This window comes from Musa acuminata, chromosome BXJ2-6 (assembly GCF_036884655.1).
Source record: "Musa acuminata AAA Group cultivar baxijiao chromosome BXJ2-6, Cavendish_Baxijiao_AAA, whole genome shotgun sequence".
Taxonomy (NCBI): Eukaryota; Viridiplantae; Streptophyta; class Magnoliopsida; order Zingiberales; family Musaceae; genus Musa; species Musa acuminata.
Window position 1 is genome coordinate 12,595,978 of NC_088343.1, and position 24,422 is coordinate 12,620,399.

Genomic DNA, 24,422 nt, shown 5'->3' on the forward strand with positions numbered 1-24,422 from the left:
GAAAAAAAAAAAGGCATATCCTTCAATGCCTAAAGTTGTGTTTTCTAGTGATCTACTTTAGATAGCTTTTACATGTTTCTTTATCAGGGGCTGATAAGCTGACATTTTGTGGTGAAAGCAAATTTTGATTCATATTGCTATGCTAAAGCACAAGCTGGCAGCTACAGTTGATTCTATCAGTGGTATGATCCAAGAACAACTTTTTAGTTCTTTGGAAAGATCTAGGAAAAAAAGTAGAGGTTGGCTGAGGAAGAGGAACTATTCAATCCACCAGCTAGAATTGGATTCGAATGTGGAAGACCATTTCTGACCCAAGTCTCTCTCTCCGTCTCTCTCTCTCACACGCACACACACACACACACATTATTTTGTTGGTGTCGCTCTATCCTGTCTATAAATGCCACCTCCTCCGAAGCTTCAACTCCCTTTCCTCCTGTTCTCTCTTGCTTAGGTTTACTGAGGTTCTACTGCTCTATGCTTTAATTGCCTCCCTCCCCTGCTTCTGTTGATCTTAGCTGCGCACTGAAAACCAAGTTCCTGCTGCAGTTCCACTATTTCTTGTGGAAAGATTCCTCGCTTTTGGCTGGTTTCTTCCTGTTGGTGGACTCTATTTACCTTCTCTCTGTTCCAAGATCTGAGCTTTATGAACCGAGGCTTCTTCTTCCTTTTCCGCCATTCACATGCAGCGTCTTTATCTCTCGGTGTTTCTGATTGATGCTGCCTATCCGAAGTGAAATCGTCCCTTCGTAGTTCATGCTAAATTCCGCTCTTCAGCGCATGAGCTACCTTGCACAATCCTTCTCTGTGGTCCTTCTTTACTGGTTCTATGTCTTCCATGAGTTTTGTTATGAGAGCTGAGCACAATCTACTTGATTCAGCTGCAACTCCACCAAAATACAATATTTCTTGAAGCACCACATTTAAATCTTGTGAATCAACTAAAAAGGTATCCTTTTTCTGGCCAAAATTCAAGTTTTGATGGCTTCTCCCGGTGGGACTTCCTCCGCATCCAGTCTGCTCCACGGCTCTGGTTCCGACGAAGGTCTGCAGGCTGTGATGGACGAGAAGAAGCGGAAGCGACTGATATCGAACCGCGAGTCTGCGCGGCGGTCGAGGCTGCGCAAGCAGAAGCACTTGGATGATCTGGTGGCACAGGCGAACCAGCTGAGGAAGGAGAACAGCCATGGCTTCGCAATCTTGAAGCTCGTTACACAGCACTGTGCTGCTGTGGAGGCCGAGAATTCTGTGCTGAGGGCTCAGATGATGGAGCTGAGCAGTAGGCTGCAATCCCTCGATAACAGACTCCACAACCTGAATGGAAACAACGGCAGCAATCACCTTCTGTGTGATGGTCCTCAGTTCACTGACAACATCGTCAGTCCATGGAACTTCAACTATATGAATCAGCCTATCATGGCTTCAGCAGAGGACATGCTTTACTTCTGAGAGAGATGTAGCCAATGAACCTGTTAGAAGAAACCTGAGCATTGCAGGTGACACTTATGAGTCCTAAAACCATGAAGGTTGTATAGATAGTCTTATCATCTACTTTTTTGTCTCTCTCAGCAACAAACGCAGAAACATAGACTGCTATAATCTTGAAGATATAGTAATTGTGGTAACGATGGTGATGATGATGGTTTCCGCGTAGGAAGAGAGGGTGTGGAATTGAGTACTACTAGAAATGGTTGTGGTAATAATACTTGTAATGGTAACAGGAGAGAGCGTATCGAAAAGAAGAGCAATAATTTTCCTACCCCATCAAGTTCCGCGGCAGCCTACCTGCCTTGTGATTGAAAGCAGTCCATGGGTCCCAACATCAGACAACAAAGAAAGTAATTGAGCCGGCCCAAGGAGGGCCACGGCGTATTATTGAATGGGTTTCATATCTTTAGGGTTGCCTTTCTCAATATAAAGGAGGCCAGCGTCGGGGTCGCTCTAGGGTTTGCGCGTGGGTCTCTTCCTCTGCCCTCATTTCAGCGATGGGGAGGCGTAAGTTGCTCGATCTCTGCCTCGCTTTTCTCGATGTGTCGTACGGTAGTTCGATCGATGTGATAATTATAGCTGGTTAGAAGGATTTCTAGCTTTTGTTTATTTCAGCGATGGGGAGGCGTAAGTTGCTCGATCTCTGCCTCGCTTTTCTCGATGTGTCGGTGGGTGGTAGTTCGATCGATGTGACAATTATCGCTGTTTAGAAGGATTTCCAAGTTTTGTTTGATGCGATGGTTGAATGGGTTTGTTTTGTCATGAATCGTTTTTTTCCCCATTTTTTGAGCGAGATTCGACGGTTCTTCCAGCTTCTTCCGCGTTCTTCAGTTTGCGTGCGGTGGAATTGAGCGGATCTATGCTTGATTTTGTTGCTTCTGAGTGATCTATGAAGACAAAAATAAGCCGAAACTAGCGGTGTAGTTTCTCTTGTTGAAACGATGAGATGTGCTATCCGGTGTTTCATCAATTGGGATCCTCATTGATCTACTGCAGACGGTATGTGTTAGGCATTGCAGAAATGTAGGAGGCTTTAATAGGGTCATACTTGAAGGGAACATATGAGGATTAAATGCATGTATGGTGGTCAGGGTTGTTTCTACGCGCCGCATGCTTGTGAATCACATTATGCCAAGGAAATGAGGGCACTTGGATCACCATAGTTACATTTATCATTTTCGAACTTAGGTTTGGAATACTTTATAAACACCTTGCTATGTGTGTTGCAATGACTTATAGAGTAGCTTCTTTTTTCGATGGTACAGAAAGGTGTCCGAAGGCTAATTGTCCATTCTTTTAACAAATGGGCTTCCGAAGTCCCTGTTAGAGAAAGAAGAATCTAAGTAAAGCAGGTTCCCAAAAATGAGAAAAGGCTGATCGCATCTCCTTTCATAATTAAGTAAACAATCAACAACTGCATTCGTTTATTTAAACGTGTAATAGAGGTTTCTTGAAATTTACAAGTTATTGCAATTGAAATACAGAAGGATTTTCCTCTGCAGTAAGTTTCTTGCTTGTTCATAATGTTGTCGAGGACTGATACATCGTTCTCAACTTGCATATTTGTGTCCTGATGGCTGCATCCTTCTTTAGCCTAAAAACCGAGGCCTTAACAAGAAGAGGTGAAATAGTGAAGATGGAATTGCACTTGTAAACAAATGTTAACCAGTATCAGTTAGTCAAACACTCTCCTTCAAGCTCATACTTGGTATTGCATACCCATCTGTGTTTATTTTTATACTTGTTATGGGTGGAGGGTCTACTCATAACGAGAGGTTTAAAGAGGGGAGCTGAGGCTCCTGGAAGTCAACCTCTCATTTAAATAGTATTGAGCTGTGGTTAACAGAATTATGCCTATGATAAGCCTCATTTGGTTAGCTTTTTAGATGTAATACTATATGTTTTATCCAAGATTAGAATTTCTTCTCAGTTAGAGATTGTCATCCTAGTTATTGGAATTTTTGCACGTTGTAAGTCTATATATATTAAAAATGAAGAATCCAGTAGACTTTGCATCCGGATAAAACAATCTTGAGATCATAGACTTTGGCATCTCATGATCATATTTTTGATCCTTTTCTAAATTTTCCTCAGAGCGATATGTAATCATTGATGAATTTTTTTGACTTTGTTGGTAGGGTTTGGATGAGGATTTGATTTGACTATTCCTTATGCAGGACCTGCGAGATGTTACCGCCAGATTAAAAACAAGCCATACCCCAAATCAAGGTACTGCCGTGGTGTTCCAGATCCTAAGATTAGGATCTATGATGTTGGAATGAAGAAGAAAGGAGTGGATGAGTTTCCCTTCTGTGTTCACCTGGTGAGTTGGGAAAAGGAGAATGTTTCTAGTGAGGCTCTCGAGGCCGCTCGTATTGCATGCAACAAGTACATGACAAAGTTTGCTGGAAAGGATGCTTTCCACCTACGGGTGAGAGTGCACCCGTTCCATGTCTTACGTATCAACAAGATGCTTTCTTGTGCTGGAGCTGATAGGCTCCAGACTGGAATGCGTGGGGCCTTTGGGAAGCCTCAAGGGACATGTGCTAGGGTGAGCATTGGTCAGGTCCTTCTCTCTGTTCGCTGCAAGGATAGTAATAGCAACAATGCTCAAGAAGCCCTACGTCGTGCCAAGTTCAAGTTTCCTGGCCGTCAAAAGATAATCATCAGTGGAAAGTGGTGAGCATTAGAAAACAACACTTAATACTAGAGTCAACTTGTTAATGCATTCAATCTTACAATTCAGTATTCATTTTGTTTCTCTAATAAGAAATTAGTCTTATACCTCTTGGTTAACTGATGCTAAAGAGCATAATATTTAGGCTATCATGTGATCATTTGGTATTTGTCTCCTATTTGCTTAAATAGATTCTTACTCAAATTAATTTTCAGGGGCTTCACTAAGTTTAGCCGGGCTGACTATTTGAAGTGGAAGAGTGAGAACAGAATCATCCCAGATGGTGTAAATGCAAAGGTATGTGCATGACCTTTATACGATGTCTGTTTCATTTTATTTGAGTCTCACTATGCATACCATAATATGTTACTTGTCTGGTGCATGTACCTCACTAGTGTATAGATGAATAGATTGGGTGGACGAAACCATTTGACACTTACAGGCTTTTTTAGCAAAATTTTTTTCCTTAGCATCTTATAAGGGCTAATGGGGGGAGGGAGAATGGCAAGGATGGTACACCCAATTTACATTGGGTAGGGTGCTAATCCATGCTATGTATATAACCATGATTGCTTTTCCATTTTAGTTAGACATTTGTATATGGATGAAGTGCATCAACGTGAACTTTTATCCTGTCACAACATTTGAGTACCTTAAATTTACTAGTACCACCTACTCCATGCTATTTCTGGTAGTGAATTGAAGTCATGGATCTCGGAATTACCGTGATGTCAACCTGTTATCCTCTGTCACAACTTTTGAGCACCTTAAATATGCTAGTGTTAACTATTCGTGTCATCTGTGGTAGTGAATCCATGTGGTAAACTATCTTAGTTTTTCTTATTTATATATGTTTGTATATAGAAAAAGGAAAGTCTTCACCCTCAGGTCAGTGATTTTTGACCTTGTGTATGTTTTTGGGGTTTTGGTATCGTCAAACCAATCTTTTATACTCCAACTTTTTTTTTTCCCTCTCCTGATGTGTTTTTACCAAGGAAATTGTCCTTAAAAGGAATCAGCATGTTAGTGCTTACCCTTCTGCATTAATAAGTCTTTTTAGCATTATCCTTCTATGTCGAGGATCGACAATGGTAGAGAAGAAACATTCTCACTCTGTTGTCCATCAATAAAAGTCTGATATCTTTCGTTGTGCAGTTGCTTGGGTGCCATGGTCCAGTCGCTGATCGCCGACCTGGAAGGGCTTTCTTGCCAGCCCCCATGGCAGAATCTTCTTAGAATTGGTCACTGGTGGATGATGATGATTCAATAGCTTTCTGTTCGAAAGGAGGACTATATATCATTTTCTGTTTGGTTTTGCAGCAAATTTAGCTTCTTTCTGTTTTAAGAACTATATCATTGCCCGTCTAATTTTGCAGCACATTAGTTTTGGATGTCAATTCTCAGTCATGTTATGACACCTTTATCTTACAATTCAACGTGATCCATTCCTTTTTCTTAATTGTTTGTGTTCATGATAACCTCCTTTCTGGATATGTTTTCTTTACAGCATCTCTCTACAGATTTGTAGAGACGATGATGTCTGGTTGTTGAAGTTGCTCCTATTTTCCACACTCTAATTTGCCTCGTATCTTAAGCTCATAGTTCCTGTACCGTCGCACGTAGAGTATATAATTATAAACAGGTGCTGATTCTATCTATGATGGATGATGACAAGACTTTTCTTCATTGATTAGATGATTGATGTTAGATTAACTTGGCGATTACGGCTAAGTGCTGCGGAGACATCCAGTAACTGGGAATTAACCGTATACGAACCGATGCGCCAAATACTCGTGATCCGCTTTTATGCACGGTAGATCGATTTGGAACGCGAGTCGCTTAAATTACCGTTCTATCCTCTATCATCCTGCGGGAACTCTATGGGTGTTTCGGTAATTTGATCCGCTCATTTAATTTCGAACCCGCTTCCCTGCCGTTCCTCAAACCGCGCGGTTAAATCCACGTGGACACCAAATAAGTCAGACGGCGTCATCTCCTCGTCGTGGCTCCCAAACGGTGAATCTCTACTGGCCGTCCGATAGCTGCGCGTAGAAACTCCGCTAGCCGTCCGATTCCCCTGACTGAGACCTATATATTTAGGCCTCGTCTCCTCTTCGTTTGCCGTTGCTTTCCGTTTCTGTTCGAGCGAGAGAAACGAGGAAACGAACGGGAGAAGAAGAAAGGCAAGCAAAAGTTTCTATTCGTTCGTAGATCGTTCTATTCTCGTTTCTAATTTCTTTTCTTTGAGAAATCGAAATATTTTTGGTTCTGAGATCAATTTTCTGCTTCTTTACGTAAGATGATGTTATAAGAATTTTCTTCTTGATGAATATTTTGTTGCACGATGGAGCGATGTTGTTGGAATCCGTTCGTGTTTTAGTCTTGATGAACTTTTATGGTCGGCTGTGGATCTGATTTGATGGTTATGGATCGGTGTTTGGGTTGAATGATTCAGGTGACGATGTCAGAAGTTGGTGATTTGAAGAAGATCAACGAGAAGATTCACGAGTACCAAGGGTCTTCGTCGTCGTCAGATTCAGATGATGAGAAGCCCTCGTTTCAGAACTCAAGGAAGAAACGACTGTTTGGAAGGAAGGATACTGTGCATACCGTCCTTGGAGGAGGAAAATGTATGTTTTCATCGAATTTGCTGGTTATTCCATTCATCAATTTTGTTTTGTTGGGTATGATATTATATGTGTTTTCATTATTCTACTTGCGAATAGATGATGTGATCTGGAATTGCTACATTCTTGTGTAATTGTGTTTACTCTTGAATACGTCTAATGTGGCTTTGACATTTTCCAATTGATTGTTAGCAGACGGCGGATTTGATGCCAGATGTTGGAAGCAATGAGAGAAGAATGACGTAGGTCATTTTAGGTTTGAATCATGAGTTGCAATATGTTTGATGCCCTTTATCCCTTGCTTTTCTGGTTCTTCTCAGAAATCATCATCATAATTTTGGTGCCTAAGTTTAGAACACAATTAGATTATTCGGAGTTTATCTTGATCTTGCATTAATCTCAACTGTCGGGGACTGGTTGTTTTTTGGATCGACTATCTTAAAAGGGTTTAGGAGTCCCTTCCGTTCATCCTCTGTTTTCATTTTTTGTTCGCTCTCACCCTTATCCTATATTCTGATGTTTCTATTGCTTTCTTTTATGGAAAGAGACTCACTCTAAATCATCATGTTCAACATTTTTTCTGTTCTTGCCGGATAACTGGAGGATGAGATCTTAGCACAATAGAAAAGAAGGGTTTCCCTCACAAAGAAAGAAATTTTATTAAAATGAGAAGGATGGACTGAAGGATTGTGAACAAATGGATTGAAGTGTTTATTAGCAGCAATATAGTCAGAAGGGAGACATAAATTTTGGAGCTTCGAGACTTCAATTTTTTTTATTTACTGTTTCATGGATCCAAAGGATCAATCTGGAACTAGCAATCTAGTTTATCCTACAGCATTTAGATAAGCCAATGGTAGACTGGCCTTTATACAGCCATCTGAAAGGGCTTCTTTTAGTGTTGTATTTGTCATACCTGACCAGCATCCTGTCTTGTATTAGCTCATATGAGCATTGCGTTATTAACTTCATGTCATATTCTTATTTCTTATTGAATCATTTACAAAGACATTTTGGTTTATATAATTATGATATTTGAAAAAAGAATCATATCTACCTAATGCCTAGTTGAATAGAACTTTAGGAAGCTCTTCTTCTTTGAAATATTATTTTGTACTTGGTATTTTATTTGTATCCTTTAATCTTTTGTCAGACCTAATAATCCCTCTTGGGCTACTCACTTTTGCTATTAGTTTTTACTTTCTGTACTTTGGTCTTTAATTTGTTTTAATGGTTCAAAATTGGTAGTGTTACATAAAGAAAAAAAAATAAAGGACATAACAAAAATGTCTTCTTTTTCTTGATTTAATCATGCATAAATCACTGGTAACTTTTTCTTTATTATGTAGTAATTTTACAGCTCTTTGAATTTTATATAAATCACTGAATTACACTAATATTCTTACATATTGAAACTTTTGCAACAACACAAGCAACTTTATTATGCTGAACAATGTTGTTGTAAGTTCAATAGATATCATCAATACTCCTGCTTTTACCATCTTTTAGGATCTCTCATTTTCCTTTATATTTGGGTTAGCAGAAAACACATAGAACACTATTTAATAAGTTTCTTTTGATTTTAGCTGCTGATATCATACTGTGGAGAAATAAACAACTGTCAGGAAGCATACTTACTGGAGTCACTGTTATCTGGCTTCTCTTTGTATGGATGGGCTATCATTTGCTGACATTTATCTGCCACTTTCTTATACTTGTACTAGCAGTGTCTTTCCTCTGGTCCAACGGTGCATCATTTGTCAACAGGTAACAGTATGGTTTTGCTGAAAACTTGTTATACATTGGCTTTTACAGTGAGTGTTCTACATACATGTTTTTGCCACTCGAGTTGATTTGCTCATGCATAGTCTCTTATGCAGATGAGTCTATGTGGACACGTAATTTAACAATTAGCTGCATTATGGCATGAGATATTCATTAACACTAACCTTGAATCTAGTCGCTCTAATGCCACTCTGAATTCTCAGCAGTTACATTAGCATGAGTTTTTGTATATATGAGATACATATTTTTGAATTTTTTGAGTTTTATACTTCCTCTGTTCAAGATAAAAAAAAAAGCCTATAACTATATGATAAGGTTTATATTTGTTAATTTTCATTGGTTAGCCCATCATTAATGTGACTGCTTGACATTCTGCAATTTTTTAAATTCTGGATTACGTAACTAATTCATCATATCCAGGTCCCCGCCCAAATTTCCTGAGGTTGTCTTGCCTGAGGACTTATTTATAACTATAGCTCAATCAGTAAGATATGAAATTAATGAGGCTTTGGCAACTTTCTATTATGTTGCTTGTGGAAAGGATCTGAAGAGGTTTTTGATGGTAGGATTTTAATGCCTCCTTTTCGTTTGTCTTTTTTTTTTCTGATGCATTCTATGCTCAAGATGTTAACAAGTAAGTCGAATATGCAGGTAATTGCAGGCTTGTGGATTCTTTCTGTAATTGGCAGCTGGTTCAGTTTCTTGACACTCTTCTACATAGGTGACTTAATTTTTTTCATCTCTTGCTTCCATCTTTTTTTTATTAAATGACGATTCAACTTGGATCCATCGACTTGAGAATAAATGGGTTTCCACTTCTTTATATTATTGATATGTAATGGTGTACTGCCTCATTATTATGTATTAATGGGAGGCAGGGTTCTTCAAATGTGATAGTTTGATTGTAAGCGTTTATATGTTATCTCAGGTCACACTTGAGATGCTTATTACTTAGGAATTTTCTTTCTTCTGAGATAATAAAAGATACACTGGCAGTGCCATAAGCTTCCTATAAGTTAGGGAGACATCTGATAGTTAGGATTAAATATACATGTCTGCCAGATTATTGGTGCAGCCCAAATGCCTATAATTAAATATACATCCGATAGTATAGCCCAAATGCCTATACTCTTCGGTCTGAATTTGTCAATAACCTCAGGGTTTGTTTAGAAAATCAAAAGAACAGCAGAATAGATCTGATCTACCCAGGTCTCGACCTGGGTAGATTCCACCAGAAAAAGAAGAAATGAATAGATGAAATATAGAATGAAGTAACAAAATTATGAGAAGAGACTGGCTTTGTTCATTTCATTTCTCAACAAAACAACATATGGAAACTTCTTCCAGCGTAGACTCATATACTAGAGGGAAAGGAGGGTTCTGCAAGAGATGGATGCAGCCGTTTGCATATCTGAGACTCCTTTAGGAGGTGACTAAATCCAAATTTAGTACTATACATCGAGTAAAATTATTTGTTCTCAAGACACTAGCTAAGTTATACTGAAACATTAATAGGTAGATTAAACAAACATAGAGCACATTATGCACCCTTTATTGGTCCTTTAGCTCTGGAGTGTTTGTCAGCCGATACACCACACCACAGTAGTTGCGTAATCAAATGTTTGTACAGAATATATTTAATTTATCTTAAATCATGATGTTCTGATTTAAAGGAGCATAATCAAAGTATTATACGATCAAAGTATCTCTCATAGATGCTTTGATCTCTCATAGATGCATCTTTTTTTAATTCTTTTCCAATACATGGATGTTGTGATTGAGCAGAGACGAGATACATATAGGCTTGTCATTTAGAGCCTCGGATTATGTTTTCTGTTGCAGGTTTTTTGATTCTGTACACCGGACCAGTATTCTATGAGAACTATGAGGATCATGTTGACACTGCTGCTGAGAAGGCAATCCATGCGATCAACAAGCAGTATGCAGTGCTGGATGCAAAGGTTCTTCAGAAAATTCCATATGGTACTTTTGCTAATAAAAAGCAGCACTGAGACAGAAATTTCTCTTTTATCTCATATGTTTCATTGCTAGTCTTTCACTGGACATCTAAATTACACCATAGACAGACACAGTAGAGTACCAGTTTTGATAAATGGATGGCCACAGTGATCCTGCTAGCAGATTTATACTGTTCCGAAGCATATATAGCAGCAGTTCAATCTATTGCTATTCTGTATCTAGATAACTTGATTATGCATCTGACTCACAATTTTTCTTACATTCTATAGCAAGATTGGGCATGCACATAATTTTTGTGTGGAAGTAGAAACCCAACAGATGTAGCATGAAGAATTATTTGGCACCAAAAGGAACTGCTTTTTTCTGAAATGCATGAAATCTAATAGCACAACATGATGGAAAATTTATGCATCGACATTATTTGCTTTATGAATGACAGCAATGAACCGTGCCCCACAATGAATCTCAAATAGCCTGCCTGTAGTTAACAAAAATCATATGCCAAACAATGAGCCCCAGATATATTAGAGTAGAAAGAAGAACTAAGTTCCTTAGGAGTAGACTCTGGGACATACCAATTTCAGACCTAATTAGCAGCCTGTTTTGCTTCCCAAGTATATTTAGGGGACTTCACAAGTATCAAACTCATACAATAAGATGGTCTTGAGTGACATTGTTTGTATTCTAGAGACAACCTCCCTCTTGAATCACATTCAATGACTATATCTGCTTCCTTTTACAGCAGAAATTACCTGGTCTGTAAATCCCAAAACAAGCTTTCTGTTATTATATTTAGGCATCAAAATTTCGAAACACTTGTGTCCCATAGCATCCATCATCCATCCAATGGAAGCATCATTAATCTTTAGCCCTTCGCCTCCTACGATCACACTTGCAAACATATCGAACACTAGTTTGAAGGATCAAAGTTATGACGGGGATCCAAACATCTTCTCCAGAAGCATCACAATAGCCATTGCGAATGAGGTGTCAAAGCCTGGCTGCACGATCAGGCGGAAGACGTCGAGGCCAAAGGTGATGCCTTTGGCAGGCTCCTTCCTCTTGATCTCCATCAATTGCCGCCTCTTATCATCGACGACAGCACAGCACCGCTGCAAGTAGGAGCCTTGGATCTCGTAGGCATGGCAAGGCTTGGCTCCTGAGACACATGGAGTGACATGTGCCAGTGCCCCGTGGTGGAGGAGGCTCACATGCCTCTTGGCCGCGAACCGTGGATTAGCTGCCTCCTCTCCCTCGTAGATCAGCCACTGGTCTTTTAGGCTCAGTTTCTGCATCACAACAGTAGGTAGCTGATCGACTCAGAGAGCACAAGCCTTTTAATCCTGATTTAGAACAACTTTGATGAGATGAACAGCATTCGATCAGCTAAATTTTGATGAAGCATTAGATTCTTTCAACATTAGGGCAATCGATGCAGATATGACCGATCGACAAGAGAATTCATAATTTTTGCCTTTCGTTTTTGGTCTTCGATTTCAAATATTTGAGTCGATCCCTTTGGAAAAGGAAAAGAAAATAGAGATACAAACAAAAACGTCTCATCCGTACGCCGAAGAGTGAGTAAAGTAATAAATACACTGTGCAATTGGGAAAATCCATGTTTTAGGAATACCTTTCTCCGAATGGTAAGGAGCGGTTTGCCGGCGGCGTCCATGAGGAGGACCTCCGCCTTGCTGCCCGAGGCGTAGTTGTCGACCCGGAACACCAAGTTCCCCTTCGCATCGAACACCGCGAACCCGTTCCCGTTGAAGAGGAGCGACCTCCGCCACACGGTCAGCACCGCGGCGGGCCTCACCCCCCCGCCCCCGGTACACGCTGCTGCGGCTGCGGCGCTGGGGTGTACTTTCGCCATCGCCTCTGGGAGTCGCTCGCCGATCGCCAGCAGCCGGTGAGTGGCCTCGTCGCTCGAGAAGACGAGGCGAGACCGGTGGTGGCGGGAGACGTCGAGATGGAGGGTTGCCCATTTATAGTCTCGGTGGTGCCGGCAATGTCAGTCACGCGCAAGCCAAGAGTTTTCAATCTCAGCGTCATAAACCCGTCGACATACCTGCATCTCCATTGGACAGGCGCCTCGTTGACTCCAATCATTTACAGACAGGTGTTGCTCGACGCGAACCCATATATGATCGCGTAAGACGGAGTCTGGAGTACATACATACGGGCGAATTCAATGTTCCACTTTTATGGGATAGTAAGATGGAGGATTAGTGGTGGGGTCACGACTCCGAAGGTAGATCAAATTCGTGGCTATAAGGATGCCACGTGGCAAAAAGATAGCGACAGGTTGTGGTCTGAGTTGGTGCTTATTTCTTGGCCACGTAAATAATTATATCGTCTCATCCGATAATATAATTTTACATGTAAATATTATTTGGGACAATGATGTATTCGATTCATTAATTTTAGATCGAGAGGCTTTGTTTGATAATTATCGATTATTATTGGTAAGATAAGATGTATTCTGATCGTTTCGACAGACTGAATTATGAAATTAATTTTACTTTTAGTTTCAACTCGGAATTTTCGAGCTCTCTAAGTGATATTGGAAAATAAAGTTATGATATGGTATGATAAGATTGTATTCTGATCGTTCGACGTACTGAATTATGCAATTAATTTTATTTCGAGTTCCAACTAAGAAGGCGAGTGAGCTCTCTAAGTGATATTGGAAAATGAAGTTATGATATGTTTGATGAAAATCTCTTTAAGCGTAAGTTAGTGACATTATGAAATAACAAAGTAAGATTTAGAGGATTTAAAGAGCTCCGAGTGATATTGTTATTTTTTATGATATGTTTGATGAAAATCTCTTTAAAGCATTTTTTTTTATACCTAAGAGCTTTGATATCATCGATGGCGAAAAGATTATTTTTTTATAAGATTATTAGATGTCAAATAGTTCGTTTGTTATAATTGCAACGATGTGTTGACCACTTAGCGAGCATATCGGATTAGAAGATCAATCAAGTGGGTATTAGGTTAGTGATGATACAAAGTGTAGCTATGTATATGTACATATACATATTTACATATATACATATAAATACATACATATACATATACATATATATATATATATATATATCATGATTTGAATAATACGGCATTTGGGACATTAATTAGTAGTGACAATTGGAATATTAGAAAGCAAATGCAGTGTAGTAAACAGGAAGAGACAAATGGATACGAAACTGGTGGCAGAGTTGGGTCTGCGTGGCATTTTCACCCTGCAACTGTCAGCAGTGCAAGGACATGTTCTACCCACTGCAAACAATCACACATGAAGCTTAACGAGTCAGATATTTGTTTATGGTGAGCTCATTCGAGACTACGTGCAGTGGTGTGCTCTCTTCTATCGATAGAGACTTGATGGCGATGAATACTGGTGTTTAGAGACCAATGAAAGCAAACATTCATGCATGGTGGGTGTGAGTGTAGAAACATTCCCCCTTGGAGTGCTAACATTTTCTCATCCAGAGAGAGATGACGATGAAGTAGATTAGTGGTGTTTAGACACCAAAGAAAACAACCAAAGAAGACAGCCATTTATGGATGGTGGGTGTGAGGTTGATGGTTAGGATCATCTGGTGCCTCGAGATCTTTTGCGGAAGCGGGAGCATTTCCCTTCACCATTTTTGGGATGGGATCGGGCGAAACTTTAATCTTATTTATATTTATCAGATCCTTATAAGTCAATCTTAACCTTATCCTATCATGAACCGAAAGATATAACCTGATTTTTGAAAGCTGTTGACAGTCTCCTTACTCGACAGTAAGTGCAAACCAAGGTTCAACTGAAGTGAATGTTCTCGAGGATCCCATCTAGGAATGTTCTGGAGCTTTGATCCCACCAGTCGATCGACATATTCAAACATATCCCCAAAAGTTTTGTTGGATTCCAAAACAAAATCGTCCAATTCCACCAAGATATAGATCTGCAGTTACTTCCTAATTTCATGAACACGGAACACCTAATACAAATTGTTATTTCACTTGGTAAGTAATTCCAAAGTGACAAATATGCAACCATGAAAACATGATTATATTTACAAAAGTGATGAAGATAATATGAGTTGTAATACCTAAGCAAAAGTTCCACAACATTCATCTGGTTTACTATCTATCGTCTTCGATGAGATCCTAATTAAAACGATGGCGAAGCCATATACTTGGAAGACATCAAAGGGAACAAGATCCTATCGCAAAATGATCGCAGCGTTCCTCAAAGCCAGATACCGTTGGACGTACTCGTTAGGAAGTGATCGAACGCGCTTGAACACATCTGGATTTGCATACCGTAGCTTCGTCCTTGGATCAGTGTATGGTGCCTGCAAGCCAAAAATCCAGAACAGTTTCTTCGCCGTGTTAATTAAGCTTATTTAAATAAAAATGTGTTGTCTGTGCTGATGAAACATCGAGGTCGGCATGAAAGACTAGCAAACTCTTGAGGTGGGTAGTACACGAAACAAAAGCAAAATGCAACAATGCAGTAGGAGACAAACCAATCAGCTACATGAATCTTTGAGGGATACTAATAGCAACAGAAAAGAGAGTGATTCATCATCATGGCAGCAAATTGGACTTTATTTCCTTGTGCCAAATACGGTATCTTGAATACAGTTTAAGCATAGTAGAAAAGAATACCACAAGGTCAGCATCAGACTGGTCAGCTAACTTCTTACATCCACAAAATCCTTACCAATTACTAAAATAGTATAAAATGACCAAGCATTATAATCCTTTTTTATGTTTGTTCAACTAATACTGTTTTTTTTTCAACATAAATGATAGAAAAAATCGAGTCCCCAAAATGAATTTAATCGAATTGAGGATATACAAGCTTTCAATACAGAAAAATCTCTTAAGACCCAAGCAATATGGATAAACAAAAAAAAAAACAACTGAAAGAAGAGTTTAAACATTTATCTTTAGATGAGCACTAAATTCTCCATTTTCTGACAGTATATCTAAATCAAACCATAAGGCTTCAATGAAAATTTGAAGCCGGATAGCAAGTCAATTCTTGATGAGGAAAAAAAAAAGGCTATGAGATGAACATAACAAAAAGATAATTAAAGGAATCAACCAAGATCTATGTGGACTCAACCCACAAGTATCAGACATCGCCTTACCAGCTGAATCAACAGCAGACAGAACAAATGGGAGGAGGTAAAATTCAAGAAGATATTAGAACAACTCTTTGGGTTATTGTGGAAAGAATGTATAGAAATCCACATAGGATATCACCTTGATAGTTAGAGACATATGGAGACTGTGAGGCATGCTTCCAGTGATCATGGACCAAAAAGAAAACAGAGCAGAGCGAGCAGCAGCAAGCTGGCACAACAAAATACTCTGCAGAGAGTTGTTATAAAGCCATTGATACAGGCTGATAATTGGAGACAGAAGAAATGTGACCAGTAATGCATGAGATGAGAAGAATTAGAGGCAGAAGGGAAAACCTCAGAGAGTAATGAAGTAAAAAAAAGGTATTATATGTGGAGGAAGGGACCAACTTTCAAGAGAAAGAGGACTAAAAAAAGTAATGGGGAAAACAACTCACCCCACAAGAGAGTTGTTATAAAGCCATTGATACAGGCTGATAATTGGAGACAGAAGAAATGTGACCAGTAATGCATGAGATGAGAAGAATTAGAGGCAGAAGGGAAAACCTCAGAGAGTAATGAAGTAAAAAAAAGGTATTATATGTGGAGGAAGGGACCAACTTTCAAGAGAAAGAGGACTAAAAAAAGTAATGGGGAAAACAACTCACCCCACAACTCAAGGACCAGCTCAAAAAGCCAAACCACAAGGATTTCAGGGATTACCTAGAGGTGAAGTCCAGTTTTGTATTTTTTCAATATACACAATGAAGATTTATACTTACTCGAAAAGCCTTAGAAGAGACCCATATCAAGTGTCATCCAATTATAATTATTGTCAGGGACATCATACGTGATCAAGGGTTCAGCCACAATCTGGCCAATATTTTGTTACACAACCAGCACTTGCTGATGGAGCTATGTCAGCAACTAAAGAATGATAATAGTTTCTTTAACTGATGTTTCTAGACAGCTTTATAAGTTATATATGACGATCAGCAATTATTTTTACCTTTATCATTTTAACACAACAAAAAGATCTACATCAATATGCACAGGTCTATAAGACAACAGATATGGTACCAAGGCAACCCAGTGATTGAAAGAGGCGCTCGGGCGCTCGCCTAGGCGCTCGGGCGAGGCGAGGCGAGGCCCGAGCGCCTCGCTAATGTGCGCTCACCCGAGCCCAGGCGCTGGGCGCTTCGGGCGAGCGCCTGGGTAAACCAAGTGACCGAACCAGGATTTTAGGTCTGGTTCGGTCCTGGTTCGGTTATTAGTTGGTTATTAGTTGGTTCGGTTATTAGCGAGATTTTCCCCGATCTCGCTGCTCGTCGCTCCTGCTCCCGCTGCCGTTGCTCGTCGCTGTCGCTGCTCGCGCCTCCCGCGAGCCCTCCCGCTGCTCGCGCCTCCAGCTCCCTTTCCCTTTCCCGCCGTCGCTCGCTGCTGCTTCCTTTCTCCGTCAGGCTCAGTATACTCTTAATATTAAGTTTATTTGAATTTTGAAATGATTAATTTTCATTAGTAGATTAATAATATATTATTTTAATTTTAATGTTATTAATTTTTATTTATTTGAAATTATTGCTAGGTTTCAACATAAATGGCAAGTGTAGAGAGCAACTCAATAGAGTCTCCAATGGTATCAAAAAAAGATCCTGCATGGAAGTATAATTATTTGAAGGATCCGAAAGATCATAATGCAGTGACTTGCATATTCTGCGATAAGACTACCAGAGGTGGTATTTTTCGTGCAAAACAACATCTAGTAGGAAATTTCAAGAATGCAGCAGCTTGCAAAAAATGTCCACCTGAGGTAAAAGAAGAGTTATTGAGTTATATGAATGAAAAGAAGACACAAAAGAATGAATCTTACGGGAATTTACCAGAAGACAATGTTGAACATCTCAGGGACGAAGAAGAAGATTATTCTATGAGTATTAACCCAAGTGAAAAAAGAGTATACGACAAAAAAGGAAAAGAAGTTATGAGTACTAAGAAAGGTAAAAACGGACCGATGGATCTATATATGCTTCAAGGATCCCAAAAACAACAAGGGCAAGCAGGAGGCTCAAAATTTAGACAAACAAATATAAGTAATGCTTGTAATAAAGAAATAAGAGGAAGAACAATTCAGCACATTGCTCGCTTCTTCTATCAGGCTGGTCTTCCCCTTAGTACAACTCGTTTAGACAGTTTTAAGGATATGATTGAAGCTATTGGAAGATATGGTGCAGGATTAAAACCTCCAAGTCATTATAAGATGCGAGTTTCATTGCTGCAAAAAGAGTTGAATTATACAAATGACTTACTAAATGGTCATAAAGAATCATGGGCAACACATGGTTGCTCTATTATGTCAGATGTTTGGACTGACAGGAGGCGCAGGAGTATAATTAATTTTATGGTTAATTGTTCTTTAGGGACTATGTTTGTGAAGTCAATAGATGCTTCATCTTTTATAAAATCTGGAGACAAAATATATGATTTACTTGACAACTTCGTGAAAGAAATTTGAGAACAAAATATCGTTCAAATCATAACCGATAATGGAAACAACTATGTTTTAGCTGGTAATATTCATCTTTTGATTTTGTTAATTATTTTATCTTCAATTAAGTGTGTTAAACTCTTAAGTCTTATCATTTTTGTTATCCTTTGTCTCAGGTAAATTGCTTGAATAAAAAAGACAACACTTGTATTGGACTCCATATGCAGCACATTGTATTGATTTAATGTTGGAGGATATTGGAAAGATCTTAGAAATCAAGAAAACCTTAGAAAGGGCAATTTTTGTTGTTGGATTTCTTTATAATCACATTGGGGCTTTGAATATGATAAGAGAATTTACGGGGAATTAAGAATTAGTGAGACATGGTGTTACCCGATTTGCTACTTCATTCTTGACATTACAGAGCGTGCATCGTCAAAAACATACTCTGAGAAATATGTTTACCTCTGAGAAATGGGTGACAAACAAATGAGCAAAAAAAGCAAAAGGCAAGAGGGCTGCTGATATCATCTTAATGTCATCCTTTTGGAATCATGTAGTTTATATATTAAAGGTAATGGGCCCTCTTGTTCGAGTCCTTTGGTTGGTGGATAATGAAAATAAGCCTACAATAGGATATATTTATGAGGCTATGGATAGAGCAAAGGAGACGATTAAAAGATCTTTTAATGAAAATGAAGAAAAATATGAGAAAATTTTTACAATCATTGACGAAAGATGGAATTGTCAACTTCATCATCCCTTACATGCAGTAGGATATTATTTGAATCCTGAATTCTTTTATAAGATTAAATCTGTTGGATTTGATGCAGAAGTTTTGGGTGGGTTATATCAGTGCGTTGCAAGATTAGTTCCCAGCCTTGAGGTTCAAGATAAGATTATTCATGAATTATCTTTATATAAAAATGCTGAAGGTCTTTTTGAAATTCCAATTGCCGTTCGATCCAGGACAACTATCTCTCTAGGTATTAATAATTTGATATAATTAATTTCATATATATTATGTTACTATGTTATTGCTAATAATAACATAAATTTTGCAGCTGAATGGTGGAGTCTATTTGGAAATTCCACCCCGAACTTACAGAAATTTGCTATCAAAGTACTTAGTTTGACATATAGTGCTTCGGGTTGTGAGCGAAACTGGAGTGTCTTTGAGTATATAAGTATTACTAAATATTTTTGTTTTAATTTATTTATTTATTTAGATATATGTATTAATATATTTTTAAATTATATGACATGACAGATTCATTCGAAGAGAAGAAATCGGTTAGAACATCAACGATTACACGATCTTGTTTACATAAAGTATAATCAAGCTTTGAAGACTCGTCATGATTTGAAAAATAGATTTGATTCAATCTCATTGCAAGATATTGATGATTCAAATGAGTGGTTAGTAGGAGAAATGGGTGCTAACTTGCAAGATGCTGAAGACGAGCTTGTATTTGAAGATGATAGATTGACATGGGGAGATGTGGCAAGAGCTTCAGGTGCTGGAGAACTACAAACATATACAAGACAGATGTCAAAGAGAAAAATGAGTGCAAAAGCATCAAGCTCGGCTCCTGCTATTATTGAAGACCTAAAGAATGAAACATATCTTGATGAAGAGGAAGGAATCAAAGGACAAGAGGAAGAAGACGAATTCAATGAAGATGATTTGTGTGAAAATGACGATAATATTGATTATGATGAATGACTTTGATGTAAAATTTTATTGTTTTGAATTTTGAAACTTTTTGTTAATGTGACATTATGATTTTGTATCTTAGATTTTCTTAATTTAATAGCATATTTTTATTTAAAATTTTAAATAATTATATTTATTAATTATATTATATATTTTTATATTTTAGCGCCTTGCTTCGCTCGGGCGAGCGCCTAGCGCCTCGAGCGTTTTTGGACCTTGGCGCCTAGCGCTTTTTAAATCACTGAGGCAACCACTAACTGATTTTTACCCCCCAGAAACACCTTTGTTTACAAAAGTTAAGAGTTGCAGAAATAAGAATGTTGAGATGGATGTACGTTGTTATTAGAAATGATAGAACAAGAAATCTGTATATTCATGGACAGTTTAGATGTTCCAATCAAGGAGAAGTGACAGGAAACCATTGATAATATGAACATATCCTTAGGAGTTTGATGCCTCAGTTAGATGAAGTGAATAGAATGTGACCGATGTGGAGCAAAGCCTATGAAGTTGCTCCTGGTTTGATTGGTAATATTGCACTCAGCATAGCTAAATGGTGGAAACACATGCATAAAGACCATCTCAGATAGCTAAGAAATTATGGGTTTTTTTATTATTGCTGCCATTGTCGTCTGCATTTTCATGCACAATAAATACATTCACATTGAGGGTGAAAAATAATCTGATATAGACCAGATATAAAAAACTATATCATCCACTATAATTCAGCAATTCTGCATACAGAGAGACTATATGCTATAACTTTTTACCAATTTTCTATATACACTGTATATGGTTTTCTCGTCTTGGGTTTTTTCATCTTCTTAACCAAGAAATACAATTGGTAGGTTTGATATAGTCTGTTTATCACGGCACATTGATAATGTAATACGTATATATACAAGGAAAGGAAGAAAAAAAAGATAATCATCCCAAATCATATGTATTGTGATAAAGTCTGTTCTAGTATAGAAAAGTGCATTTAAATGTATGTAAAATAGATCAGAGTGCTAGAAAATTGCTTTTTGGTGTGTTCACAAGAATTCTGTCATTGCAAATCCAGTAATTAGCATGTGTAAAATTGCAGAGGTAGTTAAGACACAATAATCTACAGCAATAACACACTAGTTAAATCATTAGCTTTACTGGTAACCACGAAAGACATATATGTAATCCAGTGAGTGCATGAACAAAATTTTTGAGCATTTAGAAGGCCAGAATTTCATGGTTCAGAAAATACAGTACCTAACAAAGGAAATCCATAGGCAAGTAGGTAGATGGATGACTAAAAGAACTATTTTTTCTGGAAGTATATAAAAAAAGCATTTACCTCAAAGCCTGTCATGTCACAATATTTCTTTGATGGATACAAGGATGGAGGTGACTCGATATTTAGATCTGGAATGAGAAAATGATTGTTAATGTTGAAAAAAGCATTGTTACGTAAAAAAAAAAAAATGAATGTTAGAGGTATGTGAATGCACAGATTTAAAACTAAGCATCCCCATTTTCAATTCTACATGAGGCATTTAAAATTCTCAAAATTTTTAAATAAAGAACTGTCCACAATCTGAAGAAAGTCTCAAAAGTTTTTTTTTTTCTTCCCAATGAAATCTTCACCAGAGTATACCACAAGATCGTCTTTTCTTGCTGCCATGGGGTCAACCTGTGAACAAGGTAAACCCGATGGAGTGGGAACCAAAAAACAGGAGGGTACCGCATTGGGCAGAAGACGATCCAAAAAGCGAAGGCTCACCCTTCAAAGCACGGCGTGAGATAGGCGACATGTAGCTTGCTTCCAAGCCGGCCTGGCCCGGCCACAAAAAATCAATAGATCTTTGCTGGTGCTGACTTGGATCTCAGGTGACAGAATAAGGCGGCCAGACGCAGCAAGTAATTGTGGTCGAAGCTTGGCTCTAGCCGATAGGCTAGCAGTAAGCTTGGCTACAGCGTAGCGCTATCACATATATTTCCATTTAGAAGTCTCCCATATAAATTCAAGTTGCCCATATTTCCCCATTCCTTCTCCCTAGCTTTCAAACCCTTCCTTTTCATTTTTCCATACCTTCTTTTCTGTATCTCGCAAATAAAATATTGAGTTTCTAAGAACCCTTATTATGCATGTCTCGTGGATCGATGTTCCACATATATACTCGATTTTCATTCTGTAGGAGACCAACTTTTTAAAATTACTGCCTACGGAAGAGCAATTTGCTCTAACCAAACCCACTCAATCAAGTAAATCAACAAAAGGACAACGATGAAGACTTTCCTTCCTTTTTCTACGATCTAGTTATCAACAATAATATCTAATTGGGCATAACATCAGATAAAAGGAAACTCTTAGTGGACAAGGAGGAAAAGGAAAAGGGAGAAGATCTAACAGTTGGGTTCGTGGGCAGGTAGGGAGGCGTAGTTCTCGGCTTGGAGAATCTGCTTGAGGTGCTTCCAGTGGCGGCCTCTCGACTGTCCCTTCGGATACTTGTCTGACATCTGCACCCGCTTGAAGGGCAGAGCCGCCGGCAACACCATCTCTGAGCCCACCACCTCCGGCTCCATCCTTGTTGCCAAACTGCCGCTAAAGAATCTGGCAGATCTTAGAGGAAAAGAAAGAAGAAACGAAATCACCAACAAACCGAGCCCGACATTAGGTATCACATACATCTCGAAATCAAGAAGGAAAATGAGAGGCGGAGAGGGAGGAAGAGGCGAACCAACTATCGGCGTCGAAGGCGATTGGAGCTGCGGAGGAGAAAAGGTGGGAAGCCTCGGCCGAGAACGGGAGGAGAAGAAGCCCTGGAAGAATGAACCGGAAGCGGGTACGGGTAGATAAAACGAGGCGGTCGGGCTTATATAGGAGTCCAGTTGTGGTTGATCCGAACCCGATCCAACTCATGATCGGATCCATCAGATCCGACCCGAAATCCGACAACTTTGATCCAGGTTTGATCCATTGAACGGGTCGGATCTAATTGCAAAGTTCGATCGAAGAGCACATTTAGTCGTTCTGGAATAAAACTCCTCAAATTTTGACTTTGTCCAATACAATTCCTAAAGTCAAAATGGTTGACCTTCGTTTTCGTCTTCTTCCATCCTCGAAATCTAGAACTCGGTTTCATCACAAGGCAACAAAGAGCAGTGCGAAAAGGCGCATTGTTGTTGTGCCATATCTCTCCTAGAGGATTGTTGTTCTTCAGTTCACACTCCACGATCTCCACCGGTCCTCCCAATGGAGGCCGAGCTGAGGCGAGTTCTCCCCGGCGTACATGCATCCTCGAGCTTTCTCTTTTGTAGTAACCGGGAACTACGTCGCCTGAGCACGGTTCCGTCGCTCGTAAGGGGAGCAGGGGAGGCTGACGAAGGACCGGGGACAGGCGACAGGGGAGCAGCTTCGGCTTCAGAAATGACGTTGCCTTCCTCCTCGACTCCGGCAAGAGTGATATCCGATTCAAAAGAGAGATCTAATGCCATGAATCCCGAAGGGGCGACTTCCTCCCGGCGATGGAGGACCACAAAAGAGATGTCATCCATGGTGATCATAGGCGCGGCAGACGGAGTCTGGGTCGAGGGAAGTTATTGATGCAATATGAAACTGTGGGAAGTAATGGAAAGGCCCATTGCTCCATGAACTCTTATTTCTTGGTTGGAAAGACTTGGCTGTTGTCTTCGATAACTATGCTTAGCTTACCAAAAGTAAGCACATCATTCTGAAAGAACAATGGAGGAGTCATCAATGTCCTTTTGGCTTCTTGAGGTAACCACACAGGGGACCAAGTGTTAGGGAGCAATGCCAACACTTTTCTTTGGAACTTGGATGGTCATAAAAGCCATCACACAATTAACAATGTTTATGTTTCCTTGATTCTTTCATCTGAGTAAATATGCATCTTTTTTAGTGTGTCATCTTCTTTGTAAGTCCAAATTTACTGTCATGTGGATGATGAAGAATGACTTGGAGAATGGTGGATAGCCATTTCCTTCCTAAGAAGTTGAAATGTGGAGGAAATGTATTGATTTTGAGTGATCAATCTACTAAATTCGAGTGCGTTTTTTCCTTTGAGAAGCAAAGAAGAAGTGTTCATGTCTGAAGCTTTACATTAGAACGAACCATGCAGCAGTGAGTCTCATCCTGTTGTTGTGAGACAGATCTCAGCTGCTACAGTTGCTGATTCAAGAGAGCCCAACAGGTTTCAGACTTGAGGCAGTCACCACCACCAGCATGAGGCCCAGCGTCGCGCTTTCCAAGCAAAAGTGATGCCTAGAGTTCATCCCAAGAAGAAGGATGACTCAGAATTCTGCAGTGGGTTAGGCTTTGCCCACCCAACTGCTTGCAGACTTCCCACGTGCCACAAGTCAGTGGCTCCTTGTTCCTTCTCCTCCCCCTCTGATTCCATAATTGACATCAGATCCACCTCAAAAGGATCACCAAATCTCTGCAGTATTAATACTTGGCCATAGTTGTGAATCCCATGGCTTCTGGTTTGGCTGTCCCATCTGTCACCTGCCAACCCCCTTAAATGGTGTCTCTTCAGTTTAGTTT

The 24,422-nt window shown here is 39.3% G+C and overlaps 5 protein-coding genes across 7 annotated transcripts; 3 read left to right on the top strand and 2 right to left on the bottom strand.

Moving 5' to 3' along the window:
* The first annotated feature begins 438 nt into the window (after nucleotides 1-438).
* Nucleotides 439-1,634, top strand: LOC135614929 (bZIP transcription factor 11-like). Its single transcript, XM_065112814.1, has one exon. It carries the CDS (start codon nucleotides 979-981, stop codon nucleotides 1,444-1,446), a length of 468 nt encoding a protein of 155 aa, XP_064968886.1. The 5' UTR covers nucleotides 439-978; the 3' UTR covers nucleotides 1,447-1,634.
* Nucleotides 1,635-1,841: 207 nt separating this feature from the next.
* Nucleotides 1,842-5,621, top strand: LOC135614928 (large ribosomal subunit protein uL16-like). Of its 2 annotated transcripts, none has more exons than XM_065112812.1 (4): nucleotides 1,842-1,992; nucleotides 3,663-4,164; nucleotides 4,378-4,459; nucleotides 5,318-5,621. In XM_065112812.1, the coding sequence occupies exons 1-4, from the start codon at nucleotides 1,983-1,985 to the stop codon at nucleotides 5,396-5,398; spliced, it is 675 nt and encodes a 224-aa protein (XP_064968884.1). In that variant the 5' UTR covers nucleotides 1,842-1,982; the 3' UTR covers nucleotides 5,399-5,621. The 2 variants fall into 2 exon arrangements, with proteins under 2 accessions (XP_064968884.1, XP_064968885.1); XM_065112813.1 differs by having other exon boundaries at nucleotides 1,987-2,112.
* A 585-nt stretch (nucleotides 5,622-6,206) lies between these two features.
* Nucleotides 6,207-10,813, top strand: LOC135614930 (reticulon-like protein B1). The gene is made up of 6 exons (XM_065112816.1): nucleotides 6,207-6,345; nucleotides 6,618-6,792; nucleotides 8,376-8,556; nucleotides 8,995-9,136; nucleotides 9,226-9,295; nucleotides 10,417-10,813. The coding sequence occupies exons 2-6, from the start codon at nucleotides 6,624-6,626 to the stop codon at nucleotides 10,584-10,586; spliced, it is 732 nt and encodes a 243-aa protein (XP_064968888.1). The 5' UTR covers nucleotides 6,207-6,345; nucleotides 6,618-6,623; the 3' UTR covers nucleotides 10,587-10,813.
* Nucleotides 10,814-11,053: 240 nt separating this feature from the next.
* On the bottom strand, nucleotides 11,054-12,523 carry LOC103987935 (protein LURP-one-related 8). Its single transcript, XM_009406406.3, has 2 exons — nucleotides 12,188-12,523; nucleotides 11,054-11,843 (listed from the first exon to the last, which is right to left on the bottom strand). The coding sequence occupies exons 1-2, from the start codon at nucleotides 12,425-12,427 to the stop codon at nucleotides 11,484-11,486; spliced, it is 600 nt and encodes a 199-aa protein (XP_009404681.2). The 5' UTR covers nucleotides 12,428-12,523; the 3' UTR covers nucleotides 11,054-11,483.
* A 2,024-nt stretch (nucleotides 12,524-14,547) lies between these two features.
* LOC135614931 (protein EIN6 ENHANCER-like) lies at nucleotides 14,548-22,705 on the bottom strand. 2 transcript variants are annotated; one of them, XM_065112817.1, is made up of 4 exons: nucleotides 22,597-22,705; nucleotides 22,267-22,469; nucleotides 21,213-21,280; nucleotides 14,548-14,903 (listed from the first exon to the last, which is right to left on the bottom strand). In XM_065112817.1, exons 2-4 carry the CDS (start codon nucleotides 22,439-22,441, stop codon nucleotides 14,772-14,774), a joined length of 375 nt encoding a protein of 124 aa, XP_064968889.1. In that variant the 5' UTR covers nucleotides 22,442-22,469; nucleotides 22,597-22,705; the 3' UTR covers nucleotides 14,548-14,771. The 2 variants fall into 2 exon arrangements, with proteins under 2 accessions (XP_064968889.1, XP_064968890.1); XM_065112818.1 differs by having other exon boundaries at nucleotides 22,267-22,478.
* Nucleotides 22,706-24,422: the final 1,717 nt, after the last annotated feature.

Bases quoted from the DNA above. Each gene is read 5' to 3' on its own strand.
- LOC135614929 (XM_065112814.1), top strand. From the start codon at position 979: ATGGCTTCTCCCGGTGGGACTTCCTCCGCATCCAGTCTGCTCCACGGC.
- LOC135614928 (XM_065112812.1), top strand. The intron at 4,165-4,377 runs GTGAGCATTAGA...ATTAATTTTCAG, and splicing joins ATAATCATCAGTGGAAAGTG to GGGCTTCACTAAGTTTAGCC. The intron at 4,460-5,317 runs GTATGTGCATGA...TTCGTTGTGCAG, and splicing joins CAGATGGTGTAAATGCAAAG to TTGCTTGGGTGCCATGGTCC.
- LOC135614930 (XM_065112816.1), top strand. From the start codon at position 6,624: ATGTCAGAAGTTGGTGATTTGAAGAAGATCAACGAGAAGATTCACGAG. The intron at 6,793-8,375 runs GTATGTTTTCAT...TTTTGATTTTAG, and splicing joins CGTCCTTGGAGGAGGAAAAT to CTGCTGATATCATACTGTGG. The intron at 9,296-10,416 runs GTGACTTAATTT...TTTCTGTTGCAG, and splicing joins CTTGACACTCTTCTACATAG to GTTTTTTGATTCTGTACACC.
- LOC103987935 (XM_009406406.3), bottom strand. From the start codon at position 12,427: ATGGCGAAAGTACACCCCAGCGCCGCAGCCGCAGCAGCGTGTACCGGG. The intron at 11,844-12,187 runs GTATTCCTAAAA...GTTGTGATGCAG, and splicing joins TCCTTACCATTCGGAGAAAG to AAACTGAGCCTAAAAGACCA.
- LOC135614931 (XM_065112817.1), bottom strand. From the start codon at position 22,441: ATGGAGCCGGAGGTGGTGGGCTCAGAGATGGTGTTGCCGGCGGCTCTG. The intron at 21,281-22,266 runs GTTAGATCTTCT...TTCTCATTCCAG, and splicing joins ACCTGCCCACGAACCCAACT to ATCTAAATATCGAGTCACCT. The intron at 14,904-21,212 runs GTAAATGCTTTT...TTTGGCTTGCAG, and splicing joins GTGACATGACAGGCTTTGAG to GCACCATACACTGATCCAAG.